General features: G+C 44.0%; 1 protein-coding gene across 1 annotated transcript in view; it reads left to right on the forward strand.

The window, feature by feature from the left end:
* Positions 1-1,378: 1,378 nt before the first annotated feature.
* Positions 1,379-19,100, forward strand: part of DNAH9 (dynein axonemal heavy chain 9) — a gene marked incomplete at its 5' end in the record, with an annotated part of 196,859 nt that continues 179,137 nt past the window's right edge. Inside the window, 12 exons of the mRNA XM_081183892.1 lie at positions 1,379-1,771; positions 5,147-5,343; positions 6,042-6,200; positions 6,526-6,656; positions 7,099-7,310; positions 7,986-8,219; positions 10,965-11,132; positions 11,308-11,424; positions 12,732-12,882; positions 14,572-14,686; positions 17,016-17,084; positions 17,417-17,543. Coding sequence (XP_081040018.1) covers positions 1,379-1,771; positions 5,147-5,343; positions 6,042-6,200; positions 6,526-6,656; positions 7,099-7,310; positions 7,986-8,219; positions 10,965-11,132; positions 11,308-11,424; positions 12,732-12,882; positions 14,572-14,686; positions 17,016-17,084; positions 17,417-17,543 — 2,073 coding nt within the window. The remainder of the gene's footprint in view (positions 1,772-5,146; positions 5,344-6,041; positions 6,201-6,525; positions 6,657-7,098; positions 7,311-7,985; positions 8,220-10,964; positions 11,133-11,307; positions 11,425-12,731; positions 12,883-14,571; positions 14,687-17,015; positions 17,085-17,416; positions 17,544-19,100) is intronic.

A 19,100-nucleotide genomic window follows, 5' to 3' on the forward strand; every position in this document is an offset into this window, starting at 1 on the left:
CTGCTTACATCAGTCAGCTTTTCCATTAGAGCAGTATCCCACACTTTGCACTACCGACCCAGCAGAGAAGGAAGTGTTGTGACACCAGTGTCTTGCTACTTCTAGTCTGCCTGCTAAGAGAACAAAATCAAAAATTTATGAACAAGATTGCTCAATGTCTCAGGCCAAGTTGAGCTAAAGAACAAATTTGAAATTCATGAAAAACTATAAGAGGATCGTCACCAAGCTGGGCTTTTATTTATTCCTTTGTCAACAGGACTCCCATCATTTAAAAGGTATTTTCAGCTGATAAAGAACTTTTGCTGCCCAAGTTTTAAAATATACCATTATTGTGTTGAAAGGAAGAGTAACAAAAATGGCAGTAGCAGTGATTGAGAAGATATCCAGTGTGAAGACCATTTTTTCCTTGTTTTGGAAGTGGTTGCATAAAATGGGTTGGAAAGAGTTTTCTGTTTCACTGGTGCTATTTTCAAGAAAGGGAGAGCTCTGTAATACTCCTGATCTGCTTCAATTTCCATGGAGCGCCAGTAAATTTCATGGTCCCCTCTCATCATGTGAATCATTTTGTTAAACTGGCAGGCATGGTAATAGCACTGCAAGTTAGGAAACCCTAAACCTCCAACCCATTGAACCTGTATACCTTTTGCCCTCATCGATGAAATCATCCAACATCTTTTGCCATTTAACAAGGATATTTCCATCAAGCCAAGCTGGTAGAACTTGAATAAGTATGTGACGCTAAGCTTTCCCCACTGGTCCATGTCCTCCTCTAGCCATAATAGTGGGTTATAGCTGATGTCCTTTAGGCTGTTCAAATGTCAGTTGGGTATTATAACATTTTTTTGAGAGAGAGAAAGGAAGAAAGAAAGAAAGAAAGAAGGAAGGAAGGAAGGTGAAATAGGGTTGATAACACACATACACGCAGTTCCCTTTCTAAAAAAGAGAAAGACTTGTTGCTTTCAGTAGACTTCATGGTTTTAATTCTCAAAATTATCGCTTGCGAGTGGTGTATATTACTTAATAACAGGGCTTTGGAAAGGAAGCGAGAATGCGGAGCAAGCCTTTGGTGCCTGTTCTTAAAATGCATTCAAGATTAAACGGCTAAAACGCAGCCTCGCATGGGCTGCAGACGCTTCGGAACCGAGTCCAGGGGGCTCAAATGACTAAATCCGTCGCCAGCTGCAGCCCATTCGCACTTTCCGTTGCGTTGCCGTGTTTTTATCAGAAGTGGAAGCGGAGGGCGGAGCGCAAGGAGGCGGCGCGCCAAGTCCCCTCGCTCCTCCTCTCAGGAGGCGGCGGCGGAGCGGCGTCCTCCGTCCCCAAAGCAACAGCGGCTCCGCCCCTCAAACAGTGGCCGGTGGAAGTGCCGGCGGCCAGCATGGGGGGCGAGGAGCCCGAACCAGACTTCGAGAGCGCCCCCGAGACGGACCCCCGGGCTCGGCTGCTGGGCGCGCGCGTGGCGAGCAGCCTGCGCGTGGAGCCCGAGCGCTGGGAGCGTTGCGCGGGGAGCTCCGAAGCGCGGCCGCTCCTGCGCGCTTTCCTCGACGGCGACCCGGCCAAGCGGCTGCTGCTCGTCACGCCGGGCGCAGGGGGCCAGTTGGCGCTGGCTGACCGGCTGGCTCTGGCGCCCGGCACCGGTCGCTCTGGCAAGGGGGTCTTCCTGCTGCGCCTCGCCCCCGGGCCGCTGCGTTCCCCGCCGGCTCCCGGCCACCTGCTCTATGGGGACCTGTCCTCCGCGCCCCTGGAGCACCTCGCAGCCCTCGTGGAGGAGGTAGGGCTGCTCGAAGGGGCCGGGCGCTCTGGGGAGGGCTGAATTCGGGTCAGAGGTCTGGCATAAGGGGGTGGGCATTGCCCCCCCACCTCGTAGCTGTAGCAGCAGCTGCATACTAGTTGTATGTCCAGCAGGTGAGTAGTTTCCCTTGCTGACCCCCCCTTTTTTTTGGATCTGCCAAGAAGCTGCCAAACTTAGGACCCTGACAGAAAAAAGGGGGGACAGGCGAGAAGGCATCGCCTCCTTTGAGTGGCAAGACCCAGGATAGCAGCAGTGCTTTTTTTCATAGAGAGAACTGCACAGTGCCTTGTGTGGGGAAGAGAGAGGGGCAATCATATAAACATAATCTTTAAGTTGAAGGTAAAAAGAATCTGAATTAGGGGAGGAAATTGTCATCGCTATTTATAAATTTATCTACTGTTTAGTACCAATGCAACTAAATTAGAAGTATACCAACCAGTTATGCAAATATTAAAATATAAACATCCATAATTAAAATAATAACTAAATAAATAAATAAATCTCATTTTGATTCAAGAAAACCACCCATTTTATAGTTGAAATCGGGGAAAATAAATAGAGTAAATGGACAAAAGTACAAAGATTGACAAAATGTTTAGGGGTCTGCGTCCCCCCCAGAAAAAAGTACTGGGTAGCAGCATGCAGTAAGAAGAGGGGTGGCCCTCTGAACAGGAATGGGTTATATAACTCAGGGCCCTCAGGAGGGTCCCCGGTTTGGTCCCCAGCACCCTCTGTTAACAGGGTTTTAGAGAACCTGTCTGGGAAACAAGCCTCTAGCCTTGCATTGGGCTGGATGTATCTTGAGGTCCCGTCCAAATGTACAATTCTACAGTCTATGGAGAGCTGTTGCCTGTGGAAGTGGACATTTTGGAGCTACCTGGATGACTGGGGTCAGGCTTGCTATTAAGGTAGCTTTGCATGTTTATGCTACTGGTCCCTTCAACTTTTTGTAATAAGCGTTTTCATCATAATTTTCATCAGAGTGATGAACATTCATCATCCTCTTTTTATTACTGGTTTGCAAAGGGAGGGGGGAGTGCCAGGTAGGTGAGCAGCTAGCCAAAAAGCGCCTGGTTCCTTTTCTATCCCAGTCATGGTGAGTATTGGAGTGTCCCTTGCTGTCAGGTCCAGTATAATTTGAGTTTCCTGCTCCCACCTTAGCTCATTGGTCATCTGTTTTCCAAGCACTTCAGCTCCTGGGCTTGGACAGATGTTTGAAACTCATGCAATATAGGGTTCATCTTCACAAATTCTTCATAGAGAGAACTACACAGTGCCTTGTATGGGGAAGAGAGAGAGGCAAGCTGTCAGGGCTGCCTCAGGTCTCAGCTCACAAAAGACCAACGCCAGGTTCTTCTTATATACAAGGATGTTTATTGCAGTTCATTATTGGTTCCACAACCGAGGCGTGCAGCCCCGAGTCTCTTAGCCTAGACGTTTTAAGTCCCCTCTGAATCGGTCCCGCCCCTACACCAGCTTAAGAGGCTTGTGCTAGTCCACCTCTTCCTGTCTTTCCTTTTCCGCAGGATCTTTCTGCCCCCCTGGGTTCCTTCCCTCCTGCTCTCTCCTGAAGCGGATTCCTCAGATGCCTGTTCCCCCCTCCTTCGTGCTTTGGGGCCAGGCTCCTCCTCCGGGCTTTCTCCATTTCCGCGCGCCTCCACATTTGAACTTGGCGCGCGTTCGCTACCCCTGACCTTCCTCTTGACACTTACACTACTCCCTGTACTACTCTCCGCCTCTTCTGGCAGGACGTCCTGCCCCGATCTCCTTCCCCTGTCTCCTTCCTGCTCCGCTCCGTGTGTCACACTGGGAACTCCACTCTCTTCACTTCGTTCCTGCTGGGAAGCCGGCCCCGATCTCCCACTCCCACTCGGGGTTTCCCTGCTGCTTCCCTGCTCCTGGCAGGTCCCCCCTGTGACCCCCCCTTGGCCTGACTAGGGGCGCCCCCTTCTGGGAATCCTCCGATTCACTTGAGAGACTCATGGAAGACCTCAAGTCATTGTCATCCTCTTCCTCACTGTCCTGTGATTCTTCCCCATCGCTCTCCGTCTCCCCCCTCACCTGTGCCTCTGTCTCTGAACCCCTGACACAAGCATATAAACATACTCTGTAAGTTGAAGGTAAAAAGAATCTGAATTAGTTTCTGTATATCAGCCCTGTGAGGAGACTCAGGGGAGGAAATTGTCATTATCATTTATAAATTTATCTACTGTTTAGTACCAACGTAACTAAATTAGGAGTTTACACAGTATACCAACCAGTTATGCAAACATTAAAATATAAACATAATTAAAATAAAAAATAGAACAATCACATTACAACAGTGCAGCATTGAAAAACTGGAGACCGCAGGTCACCTTCGATAAACATGGTGTGTTTACCTTTGGAAAGAGCTGCCTTTATTGATGGCAGTAATGTGGTGACTGACAGTACAATAGTAATGAAATAATAATAATAAACCTAGCCTACACTTAGGAGGTGATCCACTTTTATTCAGAAAGTTGCTGAGGAACAAGAATGCAAAACCCAAACCCACAAAATGAGGAAATGCAAAATGAAGACATGGCACCCATCCAAATTTGTTTGTGAAAGGGAGAGGCCGTAACTAGGCATGGATCCCTAGAACCTCCAGTTAAATGATCTCTGTTACCAGGTAATGGGAACAGCTTCTCCCTGGGCCTGGAGAACTACTGGGCATAGATGTGCCAGTGTGGTCTGACTTGGTGCAAGACAGATTCTCATGTCTGTAAGTATACAAAGAGTTTGTTCGTCTGCCACTGGAACGATAGAAACAAATGGCAGTCTGAAAAATTCAGCCATTTTTAAAATAAAAAAATCGATCCCTTTATGTATATTTGCAACAGGTTGGTAGCATGCCTTGGGAGTCCTTTGTAGGAATGACATACCTGCTTCTCAACATCGTTTTGTGTGTGTTTTGTTAGGTTATTTGTAAAAACATAGTTACAGCTCCTGTTACCTTAAAGAAATTGACCTTGAATAAAGGAAAGAGGTGAGAGATGAGAGATGCTGGAAACAAATTAAATGAAAGTAGATGGACTCCTAGCTTCCTGTTCTTTATGGATAAGTGCCTTATTTGCTCACCAGACCTCTTTCCTTACAATGACTCACAGTGATGATCTGAGCGCCAGAGGTTTGAAGTGATTTCTAGGCTCTCCAAATTGACCCTTTTTCTTTAGTTCAGGGAACATCAGAGCAACCATCTCTCAAGGATTCGGGAATTAATATGGGACTTATAAAACTTACAAGTAAAACTTTTAAGTCTTGTTGTGATTGATGTAACCTGGCAAACCAGGGGCTCTGAAGTTTTCTCTCCTTCTCAACCTAATCTTCCAGGTAGTGGTGCCACTCTTGGGGAACCAGAAAAACCATCCCAACTGGCCCCATGTGGTGTCACAGGATATCGTCCACCACATCTGCAATCTGAAAAGTAGTGTTTTTGTAGTTGTTGGACAAATTAAAGGCAAGACTTTGCTGCCGCTCCCTGCTGACCCTGAAAGAGACCCATATATAGATTCTGACAATGAGAAGACGTAAGTAGCAATATTGTAGTTATTGACATGAATGGTCATTTTTAATGTACTCTGTGACTGCAGTATTGCTTTTATTCTAAGCATTGTGTTATAAAGCAAAAACTGAGTTTTCATTAACAACTGGTCTTTCTGCTGTAACTTAGCAGAACACCCAATTTAAACCATGGTGTTTTGTTTTGTGTTTTGTGTTGGGTAGTTCTTTTTACTAGTTAGAATGAACTTCTTTTTTGGTAAATGATGTTTGTCTTCAGTGCAATTTTGGACATTATGATTGTGTGTTTTCCTTGCCGGTATACCAGGTGCTAGCTAGTCTCTTACTAAAACTTTAGTATCTGTCATTTTTGCTTGATCTTTTGTTCAAAGCACTGTAATATATATCTCCACCATTCCATATTAAGGCTTTGATAGTTATTGCTGGTAATAATGTGGTGCTGAATCAATTGTACTGAGGTGCTTTATGTAAAGGTTTTCACACTGTGTAGTTACTGTAATAGAAAGAAGTGTGGAAATGTATGGCACATCAGGAATAGAAATAATGTGGGTCAGTAAAGTGAACCATAATTGTACTGTGATAAGCATCCTATTGCTTCATTGCAAGATAGAATTTCATGTTGTTTTTGTTTTTTAGATCTGCCTTTTTATCTACCACTGTCAGATGGGAGGTAAAACTAATATGTTGATATGTTTGCTTTCTGTAGCACTGAACTCGTGGATAAATCTATTGTCCATGCAATTGAATCAGCTGTTATTGAATGGACCCACCAGATCCAGGGAGTTCTAAAGAGAGAGTCTTCAGAACCACTTTTGCAAGGCCAAGATCCCAGTCCAAAGGTGGAGCTGGATTTTTGGAAAAGCAGGTACGTTTATAGCTTCATTCTGCATTGAAGATGTAAGCAGAGTAGCGAGAGCTGCTTCGATAAGTGCGCAATTGCAGAACTTTGGTTTGAACTCGACTCTAGTTGATGTGGAAACCCCCACTGCTGTTGACGTCACTTGTACAACAGTTAACTTTCTGATTAGCACAATAAATAAATTTCCGCCCTGGAAACTGTTTTGCCTAGGAATATCTTAAAAACTGGCAAATGCATAACCTGGATTTGCTGTAAGGGGGAGTATGTTGCCTGGATATTTGACATGAAATGTGTCCTTGCTCAGTGCCTTACCATTTTGTGTTTCTTGTAGATTTGAAGATCTGCAGTGCATTTACAGCCAGCTGAAAGCCAGAAGGGTTTTGACCATGATGGAGCTTCTTGACAGAGTGCAGAGCACCTACTTTCCAGCATTCAGGTCCATTTTCAGAGATGTAGAAGCAGGTGAGATTTTGAAAATTTGTGCTATAGTGTTTATTCACAGATCACTAACCTCTCCTGGTTGGCCTATGTGGAGATCAGCTTCTTCAGTTCTTGTCGAAATAGTGGATGTGACAGGGTAAAGGTTCAGTCATTTTATAAGGTTGTTTAGAGCTTTTGAAGGACTTTGAAGAACGACAGAAATGTCACAGAAGGAGGGAGCTGCGCCATATTTTGTCTTATGTGTTGTTGTATTCTTTAGGGTTTTCCTCTGTCATACTTTTAATTTTCAGTTTTTGCTCTGTGGTGTGTAAAATGAGTTTAATGTGCACTGTAATTCAGAAATATATATAAGCCCAGTTGAATTAAACCAAAATTGTTTCCACAGAAGTGTATTTAAGATCTCCTGAGTAACTTTCCCTAACTTCTCTTGTGTGAAACTTTTCTTTTTCTTTCAAAATCACAGCCCTGGTTGAGGCCCACGATATAAATGTGCACCTAAAGCCCCTAGAGCGCCCTCTAGAGGAAATAGAAAATGTGGAATTCAACGAGCTGAAGCCATTACTAAACCGAGTGCTTCATGTGGTGTGCTTAATCTGGGCCACGTCCAAATATTACAGCACACCTGCAAGGATAATTGTGCTGCTTCAGGAAACCTGCAGTCTCCTCATTCAGCAGGTAGGCCATGTAGTGGTTCTTCTCACCCCCTGCAAAATGGAGAAAATAATATACTGCTGTTGCACGCAGACACAGTATGAGGGCTCCAATAATGCTTTGGGGTCTACAGGTTGCAGCACTCACTTTGTCACTGTAAAGCTTCAGCCCTTGGGTTTCGGTTGCCCTCAGCGGGCATGTGTACCTCCCACAGTTGTCATTCCAGTGCAGTGGTAAGTGAGAGGAGAGGTGCCTTGACAGTGAGGAGTACTGTGGCATGATGAGAGGACCTCATGTTAAACTGCCCTGGATATACATGGAGCCTTTTAAAGTGGGGCAGCAAAATGGAAATCCAGAGAGATGCCCTGTTTCTCTGAAAATCTCAGAGAATGCTGCCTTTTCTTTAGAAGACACTTTGGCAGTGTTTTGCTTTTGTAGGAAATGTTATAAAAGAGGCACATGTCCCTTATTCTTCCCATTGACAGATATGTGGACAGTTGTGCCCCTTCCATTGGGTTGCGTACCAATCCCGATGAACCATTGTCAGTTTTCCAAATGACCAATTTAAGTTAGGATTAGGCCTCTTATATTGAATACTCTGTCTTTCTGTGCCTGTTTCATTTTCGCTTCCTTTTTTAAAAAACAAGCAAACCATACCACTGAAATGACAAGATTTGTTGCTCTTCTCTGTCTACCTAGGCTAGGACTTACCTCAATGCAGAAGATCTGCTTAAAGCGGAAACTGAAGAAAGTCTGGGCAAAGTGCAGACAACTTTTGATATTTTCAACTATTTCAAGCAGACCTTTGAGGAAAGAAGAGACAATCTCAGCACTTACTTTCAGCCAGGCCTAGAGGCAAAGGAGTGGGATTTCCCTTCTATAATGGTTTTTGCACGATTGGATAATTTTCTAGAGAGGCTCCACATGGTAAATGTAAGTACCATGGAATATTACAAATGTTGATGTATATAGAGAACAATTTATATAGTGTCAGAAATAATTTACTGTAACTCGTCTCCCTCCCTTGACTCTTTGCTTCCAGGGGGTCAGGATTCCTGGTGTCTAGGGAATTTAGCTTGGGAAGACATGGGTTCAACACTCCATTCAGTCATGGAGCTTGCAGGCATGATTGATCAAGCCATTGCTTTTCAGCCTTTTCTGTATTGCAGGGTTGTAAACGGGATAAACCTTATATAGGCTACCCCAAGCTCCTTTGAAGAAAGGTGGGACACAAATGTGGTAAATAAACAACACTACTGTTTAATATGTGGTTGAATTTTTCACCCAAGGAGTTCCTGAATTCTCAGGCATTTGCCTCACCAATGCAGATTTCTGCCACAGGAGATCTGCAAAAGCTGTCAGGATTTCTGAGCAAGAGCTGATGGCAATGCTCTTGATGCATAGGCTTCCTCACCCTTCAAGTTACCTTATTGTTATCTTCTTCCTCATCCTTTAAGGCTACACTGATAAAATGGGGCTAGATACAGATTAAATGATCCCCAGAGCAGCCCAATGCTGTGTGCATTTATAGGGCATGCCTCCCACACTTAATCAGAATCTGCTTTGTTCTTACAATGGCATCTTGTTCTACAGCTTTTACCCTGGCTGTTTGTTTTTTTAGGCATGACCCAATTTCTCAGGCTCAGATTCTCTTTTTTCAAATATAACATGGAAATTGCCCCTTTTCTTTCTCAGGTATTAAGACCTCCCCCAACCAAATTTTTTTTTGCAGTAGTCATGCGCCAACTTCCTAAATAATTGTATTTAACTCTGATATTTATATATGTGTACAAAACAGACATTTCCAGGGTATGGAGAATTGGGTGTAGAGAGACAATAGTGGTATGTAGCCCATGACATTTATGGCATAAGGACAGTTAGGATATACAGTGGTGCCCCGCAAGACGAATGCCACGGAAAACCCGCTAGACGAAAGGGTTTTCCGTTTTTGAGCTGCTTTGCAAGACGATTTTCCCTATGGGCTTGCTTTGCAAGACGAAAACGTCTTGTAAGTGTTCCGATTTTTTTCCGTCCCCCCTTTTTCTAAGCCGCTAAGCCGCTAATAGCCTTTTAGCCGCTAATCCGCTAAGCCTTTAATAGCCGCTAAGCCTTTGATAGCCGCTAAACCGCTAATAGCGCTAATCCGCTAATAGGGTTGCTTTGCAAGACGAAAAAACCGCTAGACGAAGAGACTCGCGGAACGGATTAATTTCGTCTTGCGAGGCACCACTGTAACAGTTAGATCTAGAGATGTTCAACAGAAGTCCTTCTGCTCAATTTCACCACTTTCTTCTTGCCCCTCCACGCCCCCATCCCAAACTTTTATTTAGAGTCCTCTGACTTTTTTTGAGGGAAGCGTTGGCACAATGAGAGGTCAAGAAACCCCCATTGCATGAGCAGACTTTTGCTTATCCAAGTCTGAATAAAGCACAATGTTCCATTTGCGTGGTTTTAGAACAAGAGAACGTTTCTGTAGGTCTCAACATTGTCAGCTGTTAAGAAGAGTGAAATATATGCTGGACAATATAGTTTCAAAAGAAGCAAATGCTGATCTGCTGCCCATCAGATCTGAGAAGTCAATGTGCTGTACATTACGTGGGGAAGCCTTGTCAAATTGCATATAATCTGATGCTAAACCAGCACTCATTCCCCACCCACCCCAATTTAGTTGGTCAGCCATGTAGACTGCTAGAGGTTAGCACAATTGTGTGAGACATGCAGGGATATGATGCACTGAATCAGCACATGTGAAATGTGACAGAAAGCCCAATGCTGACCTGTTGCTGACAGATGTGGTATTTGTGGGGTATTCTATATCTCTTTGGCTTTACACGGGCTCCTGAATCTCCCTGTAAAATGTAAAGAAGAATTCCTGGCTCACAATTTCCTCAGATTATACAACTTTTGTATATAAGCATTTTGGCTGCAATTTGTTTTCCACTTGTCAGGTTTTCCATTAGTTTCAAACACCACGGGATTTCACAGGTTAAGAAGATTTTTGGTTGGCTGCAATAAAAGCGAGTTTTTCATTCCTTTCCTACCCCAAACTGAAAGACTTCAGAAGCATAATATAGGCGGCTGACACATGCTCCAGTTCCCTTGAAAAATGGCTTCAATTAGATTTTTTTTTTGTCTCTTCTTGTCTTAAAGCACAGAATCTCAGTTGAATGCAAAGTAGTATTGATTGGAGGGGAGGCCTGCTGCATTTTTATACACCCCTTTAATTAACCTTGCAGAAAGCACAGCAATAATCAATGCCTTTTTAAAGCCATATTGATATTTCCCAATAAGTCCTGCTAGGAAGTAATCTAAATGATTGTAGCCTAGGCAGGAGCCGATCTAATGAGAGAAAGGCAAACAGAGATGTTAGCGATTTGTATTTCATTGAGTTTAATGCCCCCGCCTGCCCCACACCAGCACTAGCTCAACAACAGTCTTGGTCACTTAACTATTTAAAAATATGCATATGTAAGTTATATATGTCTTAAGTTTAGGGATGATAATGAAGGTGGTATGGCTAGGGTTGACCTATAACAGTATGAAAAATAAACTATATCTTCTCTTTGTCTCAGGCACCAGCGTGAGGCAGTCATGGGTCTAGCCTGGCCTAGTCCATTTGTTGGGAAGCAGTGCCATAATCTGTTGTGGGTAATAACTGTTAATTATCCCAATTTGTAGGACCTTCTGGTGACTGCGTTGGACATAGAGAAACTGGAGAAGCTCGAATTCAGTGGCATAAAAGGGAAATCTCTGAGCCAGCAAGTCCTGAGCATGTATGAAGAGTTCCAAGAGGCTTATAAAGTGTTTTCCGATCGTACATATGACTGCTTGGATGTGGCCAACATGGTAGGTGGTTCTGGATTCCATAATAACTCATCTTACGTTCACGCTGAACGTTTATACCAAAAGAGGATGTTACGAGCTTAACACTGAAGAGTCTGGTATTTGGGGAGAGTTGTTTCCAGAAACTGCTGCATCAACTGTGACATGAATTCATTGGGTTGTTGTTTGCTTCTGTTAGGAATTTGAAGATGATGTGTATGACTTCAAGGAGAAAGTGGAGGATATGGATCGGAGGCTAGGGAATGTTTTTGCCCAGGCTTTCGATGATGCAGCTAGCATAGAGCACGCATTCAAGGTTTGTATTTGTTGTATTAGGACAATGCAGTGTGTAGTGAATGTGCCCTATTTTTCTATACACAAAGCTTTTCTTTTCTTACAAATGCCTTGAAAAGTTGCCAGTTAATGGTATTTTATATCTTTCTACCACTTTTAAGATGTTAGTTGCATTCCATTAATCATGTGAATAGGCTTTTCAGTTGGTGACCTTCAGAGCTGTAGAGCTCCATGGGTTCAAATTGCAGCTGCTGAGCATTCAGAGAGAGATTATAAAACCAAACAATTTTACTTTAATAATAATAAAAAGGAAAAATCCAACAAATAATATATGGCCATGTAAAAAGTTGCATGTATTTTCTATGTTTCCGTGCGCTCTGGCTTCTGTCACGGTGTTCCGTTGCGCCAGAAGTGGTTTAGTCATGTTGGCCACATGACCCGGAAAGCTGTCTGTGGACAAACGCCGGCTTCCTTGGCCTGAAGAGAGATGAGTGCCACAACCCTATAGTCGCCTTTGACTGGACTTAGCCGTCCAGGGGTCCTTTACCTTTACCTTATCTGCATTCGCTAAGCACACAGTGCTGGCTCGTTTTTTTTTGTTCTAGATGCTGCTCCAAAGGATCCCTTGCAAAGGGAGGGAGAGCCACATTGATTTGGAGGCCTGAAGCCACCTTTTAGCCTGGATTTATTAGTTCCAAGTTGTGATAAAATGATTTGTGGCCACAGTTTTATCTGGTGAAGGAAATTTACCAGATAGGTTAAAACCTCAAATTGCTAGATCTCAGAGAGCAGGAGTTGCCTCCCTCACTTCCCCATCCTTGTTCCTGCACTATTCAAGGAAAGGCTAGTAGCATTCATTTGCTGCTTACCAGCAAGAGGTCGGAGATTTAGGACGGACTAGTTAAAACTGGGTGAAGTGGGAGATGCAGAACATTTAGTTAGAAAGGAAAAGAACAATAAAAACATAGGGAGATGGGAGGCGGAAGCAGTCTTTGGTAATGATTGTAGTGAAGGGATGTATTTGTTGCAAAAAAAAAAAGTGGGGTGGGGGAATAATGAATGAACCTAGTCCTGTCTTTTGGGGATGGGAAATACATCATTGGAATCATTCTATCAACTGATTTCAACCGTTACAATGTGTAACTGATATCAAACATGGCTTATGATTAAAACCTGTTTCATACATTCATCAGATAGATTGGTGAACTGCAGTAACTAGGTGGGTCATTGAAGAAATATGTGGGTGTTGGAAAAGGGTTGCTGGTCTTGTTTGGACCGAAGGCATGTACACAGAATCACAGATATTTCCCATTTCTTTCTGTATGGTAGCTGATAGACATATTTGGGAGTCTATTGGAACGGCCATTGATAGCAGCTGATGCCTATGCTAAATATCATCTTCTCATCACAATGTTCGACAGAGACCTGGACGATGCTAAACTGATCTACCTGAAACATATTCAGGAGGAGTTGGAACTAGGTATTTGTTAGCAACTTCAGAATGGCTTTATGCTCAGTTAACAAGATGCCTTTAGAAAGCAAGGAAGTGCACAATTATTTTAAGCATAATTGCAATAATTAATATTGCATAATTGCAATAATTAATATTGCAAATCTTTGTTTAAGTAGGATGGACTTCTTTATATTTTTAAAAAATGTAATAAATAAATAAATTAATTAAAGCAAGATCGCTGTGCAAATTACAGCATATTAGGTCATTTCGTTACGATACCTACAAGCCTTTCCAGAACTTGAGAAAGGAGAGCTTCCTGTGCCCCCTTACGTCTACAATAATAAACTTTAAAGCATGGGTTGGCAAACTAAGGTCCGCGGGCCGGATCAGGCTCAATTGCCTTCTGGATCTGGCTTGCGGACGGTCTGGGAATCGCCACATGGATTGCCAGCACGCACGTTCTTTCTCCCTCCCTCTCCCTCACATGGCAGCGGCAGTGCCTCCTCCCTCCCTCCCTCCCTCCTGGCTTCTCCCTGCCCTGCCTAGAGGAGGAAGTGGGCTGGGCTTTGTTGATGCCAGCAGCAGCAGCAGCGCTCAAGCGGCTGCCATTTTAAGCAGCCCCTCTCTGGAGCCCTTTCGCACGCCGCTCATCGTCCCGCCGCCAGCCCCTGCCACTCACAAGAGACAGGTAAGCAGCCACCAGGGCTCGTGGTGCTCTTGCATCATTCCCCCCCCATAATAGTCCGGCCCCCCACAAGGTCTGAGGGACAGTGGACCGGCTTCCTGCTGAAAAAGTTTGCTGACCCCTGCTTTAAAGCCTCATGGTTGATGTGTCATTCAGTCCTGTCAGAGAGGCAGAAACAGACACCGGACCTGAGAAGGGGCCGCCATATTATCTATCACAAATGCTTTTTTTGGGATACTGGCCCTATTGCTCTCTGCTAGTCAACATACTTCTTCACACAGTGCGTAAATAGACAATGGAAATTCCTCCTGCAGGAGGAAGTGATGACCACCACCTTGAATGGATTTATAAGACTATTCAACAAATTCATGGATGATAACGCCATATCAGTGGCTACTTGCCACAATGGCTGTGCTCCACCTCCACTGCCAGAGGCAGTATGCCTCTGAGTTTCTGGGAATCCCAAGTGGACAGAGCATTGCTGCACTCAGGTCCTACTTGGATGCTCTCCACAGGCACCTGGCTGACCAGTGTGAGAACAGGATGCTGCTCTAGATGGTTCATTGGCCTGATCTAGCAGATTCTTCTTATGTCATGTGACTGCCCACCTCTATTGAAGCTTCTGCATATGGAGTGGAAAAGAGATTTGAGTTCTTATTAACCTTTTTCTCTGTACTTGAGTCCTGAGCAGAATGTGAAGGAGCTGAGCTGCTAGAGATGGTTTGTGCTGGAGACTGTTCTCTTCCAAGCCCATAGGAAGAAAAAAACCATTGCATGCAAAAACATAGCATGTTGGGAGGCTAAAACCCTTCTTTCTAGTAGGCTTTCTTTGTGCAGAGAAGTTTCCCCTCTCCCACTCAGTGTGAGAGCATTCAAAAATTGAGTTGCTTGCAGGCTGACCTAGTACAACCCAGGAGGGGTATTTTGCATATTTTTTGGTTGGCTGTTTTACATCAGAGAATCTCTGTTGCTGGGTCCATGCAGTACACTGGTTCATGCTTCTCACTTTGGGATGAATTTGTTTTTCTCAGGTTATCCTACAGTGCACAGGAATATGCCATTGGTTGCTGGAGGAATTCGCTGGGCCCAGGAATTAAAAGACAGGATCCAGATCCCATTTAGTAATTTCAGGCATGTCACCCAGCTGTGAGTATCTTTATTTCATTTAAGCCAGGGGTGAGGAACCTCTGATCTTCAGCTAATCTATGCCTACCTTCTGTACACCCGATGTCATACATGATGTCAGCTGTGGGGCAGGTAAAGGTAGGACTTGGACAAAAGGGGCTTTGTAGGCCCTGCTAGTCACCAGTGCCTGCAAAGCTCCGTCACAAGCACTGATAATCAGCTGATGTCATTGTGATATTGACCCATGTGTCAAACTTGGCCTGTGAGGGTGTAAGAAGGTAAGTATTTGGCCAGTCGGTAGTTCTCTACCACTGATATAAGCATTTTATTTTTTTCATTGGCTCCTGTGAATCAGTGGGCTGCATTGTTTTCTGTACTACAGAGATGTTGGGGCTTAAAGGAAAATTGAGAAGGTTGTCTCCATGGCCTTAACGTTACAAGCTAAGCTTGAAAATTGTTTCTTGGCTTGTCCTAATTCTATGTTTTGACATCGGTAATCCTAGCAAGGCTGTGTAAGATGCAAGCAGGCTTTTCATAGACAATGGATTGTCGAGAGAGTCAAAAGTCTGAGGAAGACATTGCACAGTGGTTTCTAGGGATGAACTGGGATATCTTTAGCTTTCATAAGGCAGGCAAAGCGGTAGCTTGCAGAGCTTTTGCATTTAGATAAAACCTTACATAATTCCTAAAGGACAATCTAATCTTGCTAAGCAGAACTAGGTCTAGGATACCATGGACAGAGTGTAAAGAATAGATGCCCAGTGCACAGTCAGAGGTCACAGTAGGAAGAATCGTGCAGTACCACTGTTTTGCAAAGAGTCCACTGGTAAAAATTCAGCTGATAAAGCAGGCAGGATAGAAGGAAGAATAAATGGAATAAAAGATGTGTGTGTGTGTGTGTGTGTGTGTGTGTGTGTGTGTGTGTGTTTGTATGCGTATATCCTGCCTAAGGAATTAAGTGCAGCATATTTTGAATTTCCAGATACTATCATTCAAATACTGGTGGTTAAGGCTAGTCCTGATCCATCTATAAGCCCCTTTAGATTAGTCTGTGGTCTGCTCTGGTTAGTGAATGGAACCAGAATGGAAGAGGCAGAAACAAGGAAGCTGACATGAGATGAAATGTTACAACTAGTCCTGGAGCCAAAGCAAGCAGAGTTCACCTAATAAGCCCTGCCAGTGGAAGGCCTGTGGAAGGACTTGTACTTGCTCAATGGAGAGTTTGCCCCCCTCTCTTGCCCCATGCGTGACCCCTGAAACTGGCCCCAAAGGTGTTGGGAGCACCCACACAATAGCATAGGGGAGAGGAGAGATTGTTCCATCTGGCAAGCTGAAATACTTGCACAGACAGAACAATTGCCTTCATAGAATATTGACTTCTGTCCAAGATGCTTGGATGAGGTAACGGTGAGAACAGGATTTTATATGCTTTGAAATAGCTGGTTGGCTGATTGTGAGAAAACTATTTTCTATTTATGGCATTTCCTTGTACTTTCTCTTCTCTTTTTCCCGTATGGGAGGACCAGCCTATTTCAGCTAACATATAGTAAGTCTACACCTGTGTTCATGTCCTGTGATGTTTGGCATCTAAGTATACATACACACACCTGATCACTTATAGCTTCAGGCCAATTTCAATTGTTAATTGCTGAGGGAGCCAGTTTTTGGTGAAAGATGGCTCCAAACAAACATGGTCTTTAAAACCAGACAATGAATGAAAATGAGGACCGCTATTCAGGTCTCTGAATTACAGAGAAAGGAAGCTGTGCTTTGAGAAACAGGAGAAAAATTGAGAGGTCAGACAGAAAAAATATTTGACAGGAAAGGTATATGTAAATTAGGCATTTCAGGGCTTTCAGACTAGAATGTGATATGCACTTTTTAAAAAGCTACTTAAAAACAAGAGAGAGTAATGCATATAATGTCTATTATGTTGGACCTTGCGTTTGACCAAGCGACTCCTGTGGTCGAGTCCTCCAACGATGATTACAGTAACGACCTGAGCCTTTGATGAGGCTCCAGGCATGTTTCCCCATTACGCAGAGTTTCCAGCAGCAAGGAAGGAGCCGAGAAATATGAGCTACATTGCAAAGAGTGTTTTATTTCTAACTAGACGGAAAAGAAATAGACATGCTCTCTCTGTGAAAGCAGAGAGCAACTGAAACAAAGGAACAGGAAACCAGTAACATCACATCCATCTCCTGTCTTCCGTGAGACTTCCAACAGTCTGGAATCTCTGGAATGGAAAACAAAGCCTTGTGACTACAAGCACTGCACAGTGGCAACACACAGAAACCAACATATTACACCACATAGTCCTAATATTTATTTTGATGTTTCTTTTTGGCAGTTGCCTGGACTCTGCTGAAGGCAAAAGAATGGTGCAAAAGTATGAAGATCTGATGGAGATGCTAGAAAAGTAAGTCTGTTTGTTTAGGACATGATTTGAGAATATATTAGTCCTTATTAAGGCATGCTTTATAGCAGGGGTCAGCAAACTTTCAGCAGGGGGCTGGCCCACACCTTGTTGGGGGCCGGACTATATATTGGGGAAAAAAGAAGAACGAATTCCTATGCCCCACAAATTACCCAGAGATGCATTTTAAATAAAAGGACACATTCTACACATTGATTCCCGGAACGTCTGCAGGCTGGATTTAGAAGGCAATTGGGCCGGATCCGTCCCCCGAGCCTTAGTTTGCCACCTAACAGTTTACAGAGCCTGACATGGTGGTTGTGGTCTTATGGCAGATACCAAGAGAAACTTTATAAGGAGTGGTTCCAAACTGTGTCTGAAAAATCGCAGTATAACCTCACTCGACCGATCATCCGAAGGCATTCGGAAAGTAAGCTGATTGCTGTAAATTTTGACCCTCAGGTAAGATGTGAGAGCGTTTTATTACTTACTTACTTCTTCATTTATAACCTGTGCTTATATAAAATGGGCAAAAAGCATCCATAAAAACATGATTGAAAACTTTGGTAAAACATCAATAAAAATAGATTGGTTAAAATGAGAAAAAAATAATATTTCAAAGGCCTATCTAAACAATCATTTTCAAAAGACATCTAAAAGAAGGCAGGGATAATCTGCTTATCTTCTGCTGGAAGGAAATACCACATGGCAGGGCCTGCCTCACAAAAGGCTTGATTCCTAGTGGAGACCAACCAAACCTCAGGGGCACCTGGAACCACAAGTACCCTGTCAGAGAATCTCAGTGATCAAGGTAGAGTGTAAGGCAGGCATAGGCAAACTCAGCCCTTCAGATGTTTTGGGACTACAACTCCCATCATCCCTAGCTAACAGGACCAGTGGTGAGGGATGATGGGAGTTGTAGTCATGAAACATCTGGAGGGCTGAGTTTGCCTATGCCTGGCATAAGGAGTCAGGTAGCCCAAGTTGTTTAAGGCTTTGTGACTCAAAGAAATGGGAAAGGAATTAATGATAAAATACTAAAATATTTTAAGTATTGAAATGGAATAAGGAAAAGTATGTTATACTGAGCAGCGAGTAAGGGAGGGAAGAGAAACATCATGGAAGGGGGTGGGAAGTCAACCTTTAAATTTGAATTAATTTTATATTCATTTGTTTGTTTGATTTTTTTGAAAAGCAGTAAAAATGAGTTGGCAAAACAACAGGAAGAACAGAACCTTGAACCTGGAATTGGCAGCTAGTGCATCTCTCTCAGCAGTGGAATAATGTGTTGCCTGTATTCTGCTTCTGTGAGCTGTCTGACCATGCCATTCTGCAGTAGTTGAAGTTTCCAGACCAAATACAAGGGCAGCCCCACCTAAAGTGTGTTACAGTAAATAAGCCTTCAGGTTACCAGTGCTTAGACCACTGTGGTCAGGTTGTCATGGTCTAGGAATGATTGTAGCTGGTGCCAGAGGCGGACCTAGCTGCTCCAGCACCTGGAGCGGCACACATGCTGTGCACCTGGGGGCAGGGCAAGTATCCCATGGGGGCAGCATGGTGATGTCACCCCTCTTCAGGGATGACACCCGGGGCGAACTGCACCCCCCCGCACCTCCTTCCTCCGCCAGTGGCTGGTGCACTAGCTGGAGCTGCTAAAAACACACACATACTTTGCCAGAAAGGTCGCTTGGGCCTCTAGTGAGAGAGATGAGCCAAGGAGTACCCTTGAAAATGTATCTGTTTCTTCGGACAGTGGGGCCGCCCCATCCAGGACAGGCAGTTGACCTATCTTTCGGTCACAGTTAACCACCCACCCACAAGGCCTCCATCTTTCCAGGATTCAATCTCAGTTTACTGACTTTCATCCAGTCCACCACCAAGTCCAGGACTTGCACAGTCTCTCCTTTAATCAGATGCAATGGAGAAATAGAGCTGGATATCATCAGTATAGTGATGACAGCTTGCTGCAAAACTTCAACTGACTGCTCCCTTTGTCTTCGTTACAGATGTTGGGTAGCA

This window comes from Podarcis bocagei (genome assembly GCF_964188305.1).
Source record: "Podarcis bocagei genome assembly, chromosome: 2".
Taxonomy (NCBI): Eukaryota; Metazoa; Chordata; class Lepidosauria; order Squamata; family Lacertidae; genus Podarcis; species Podarcis bocagei.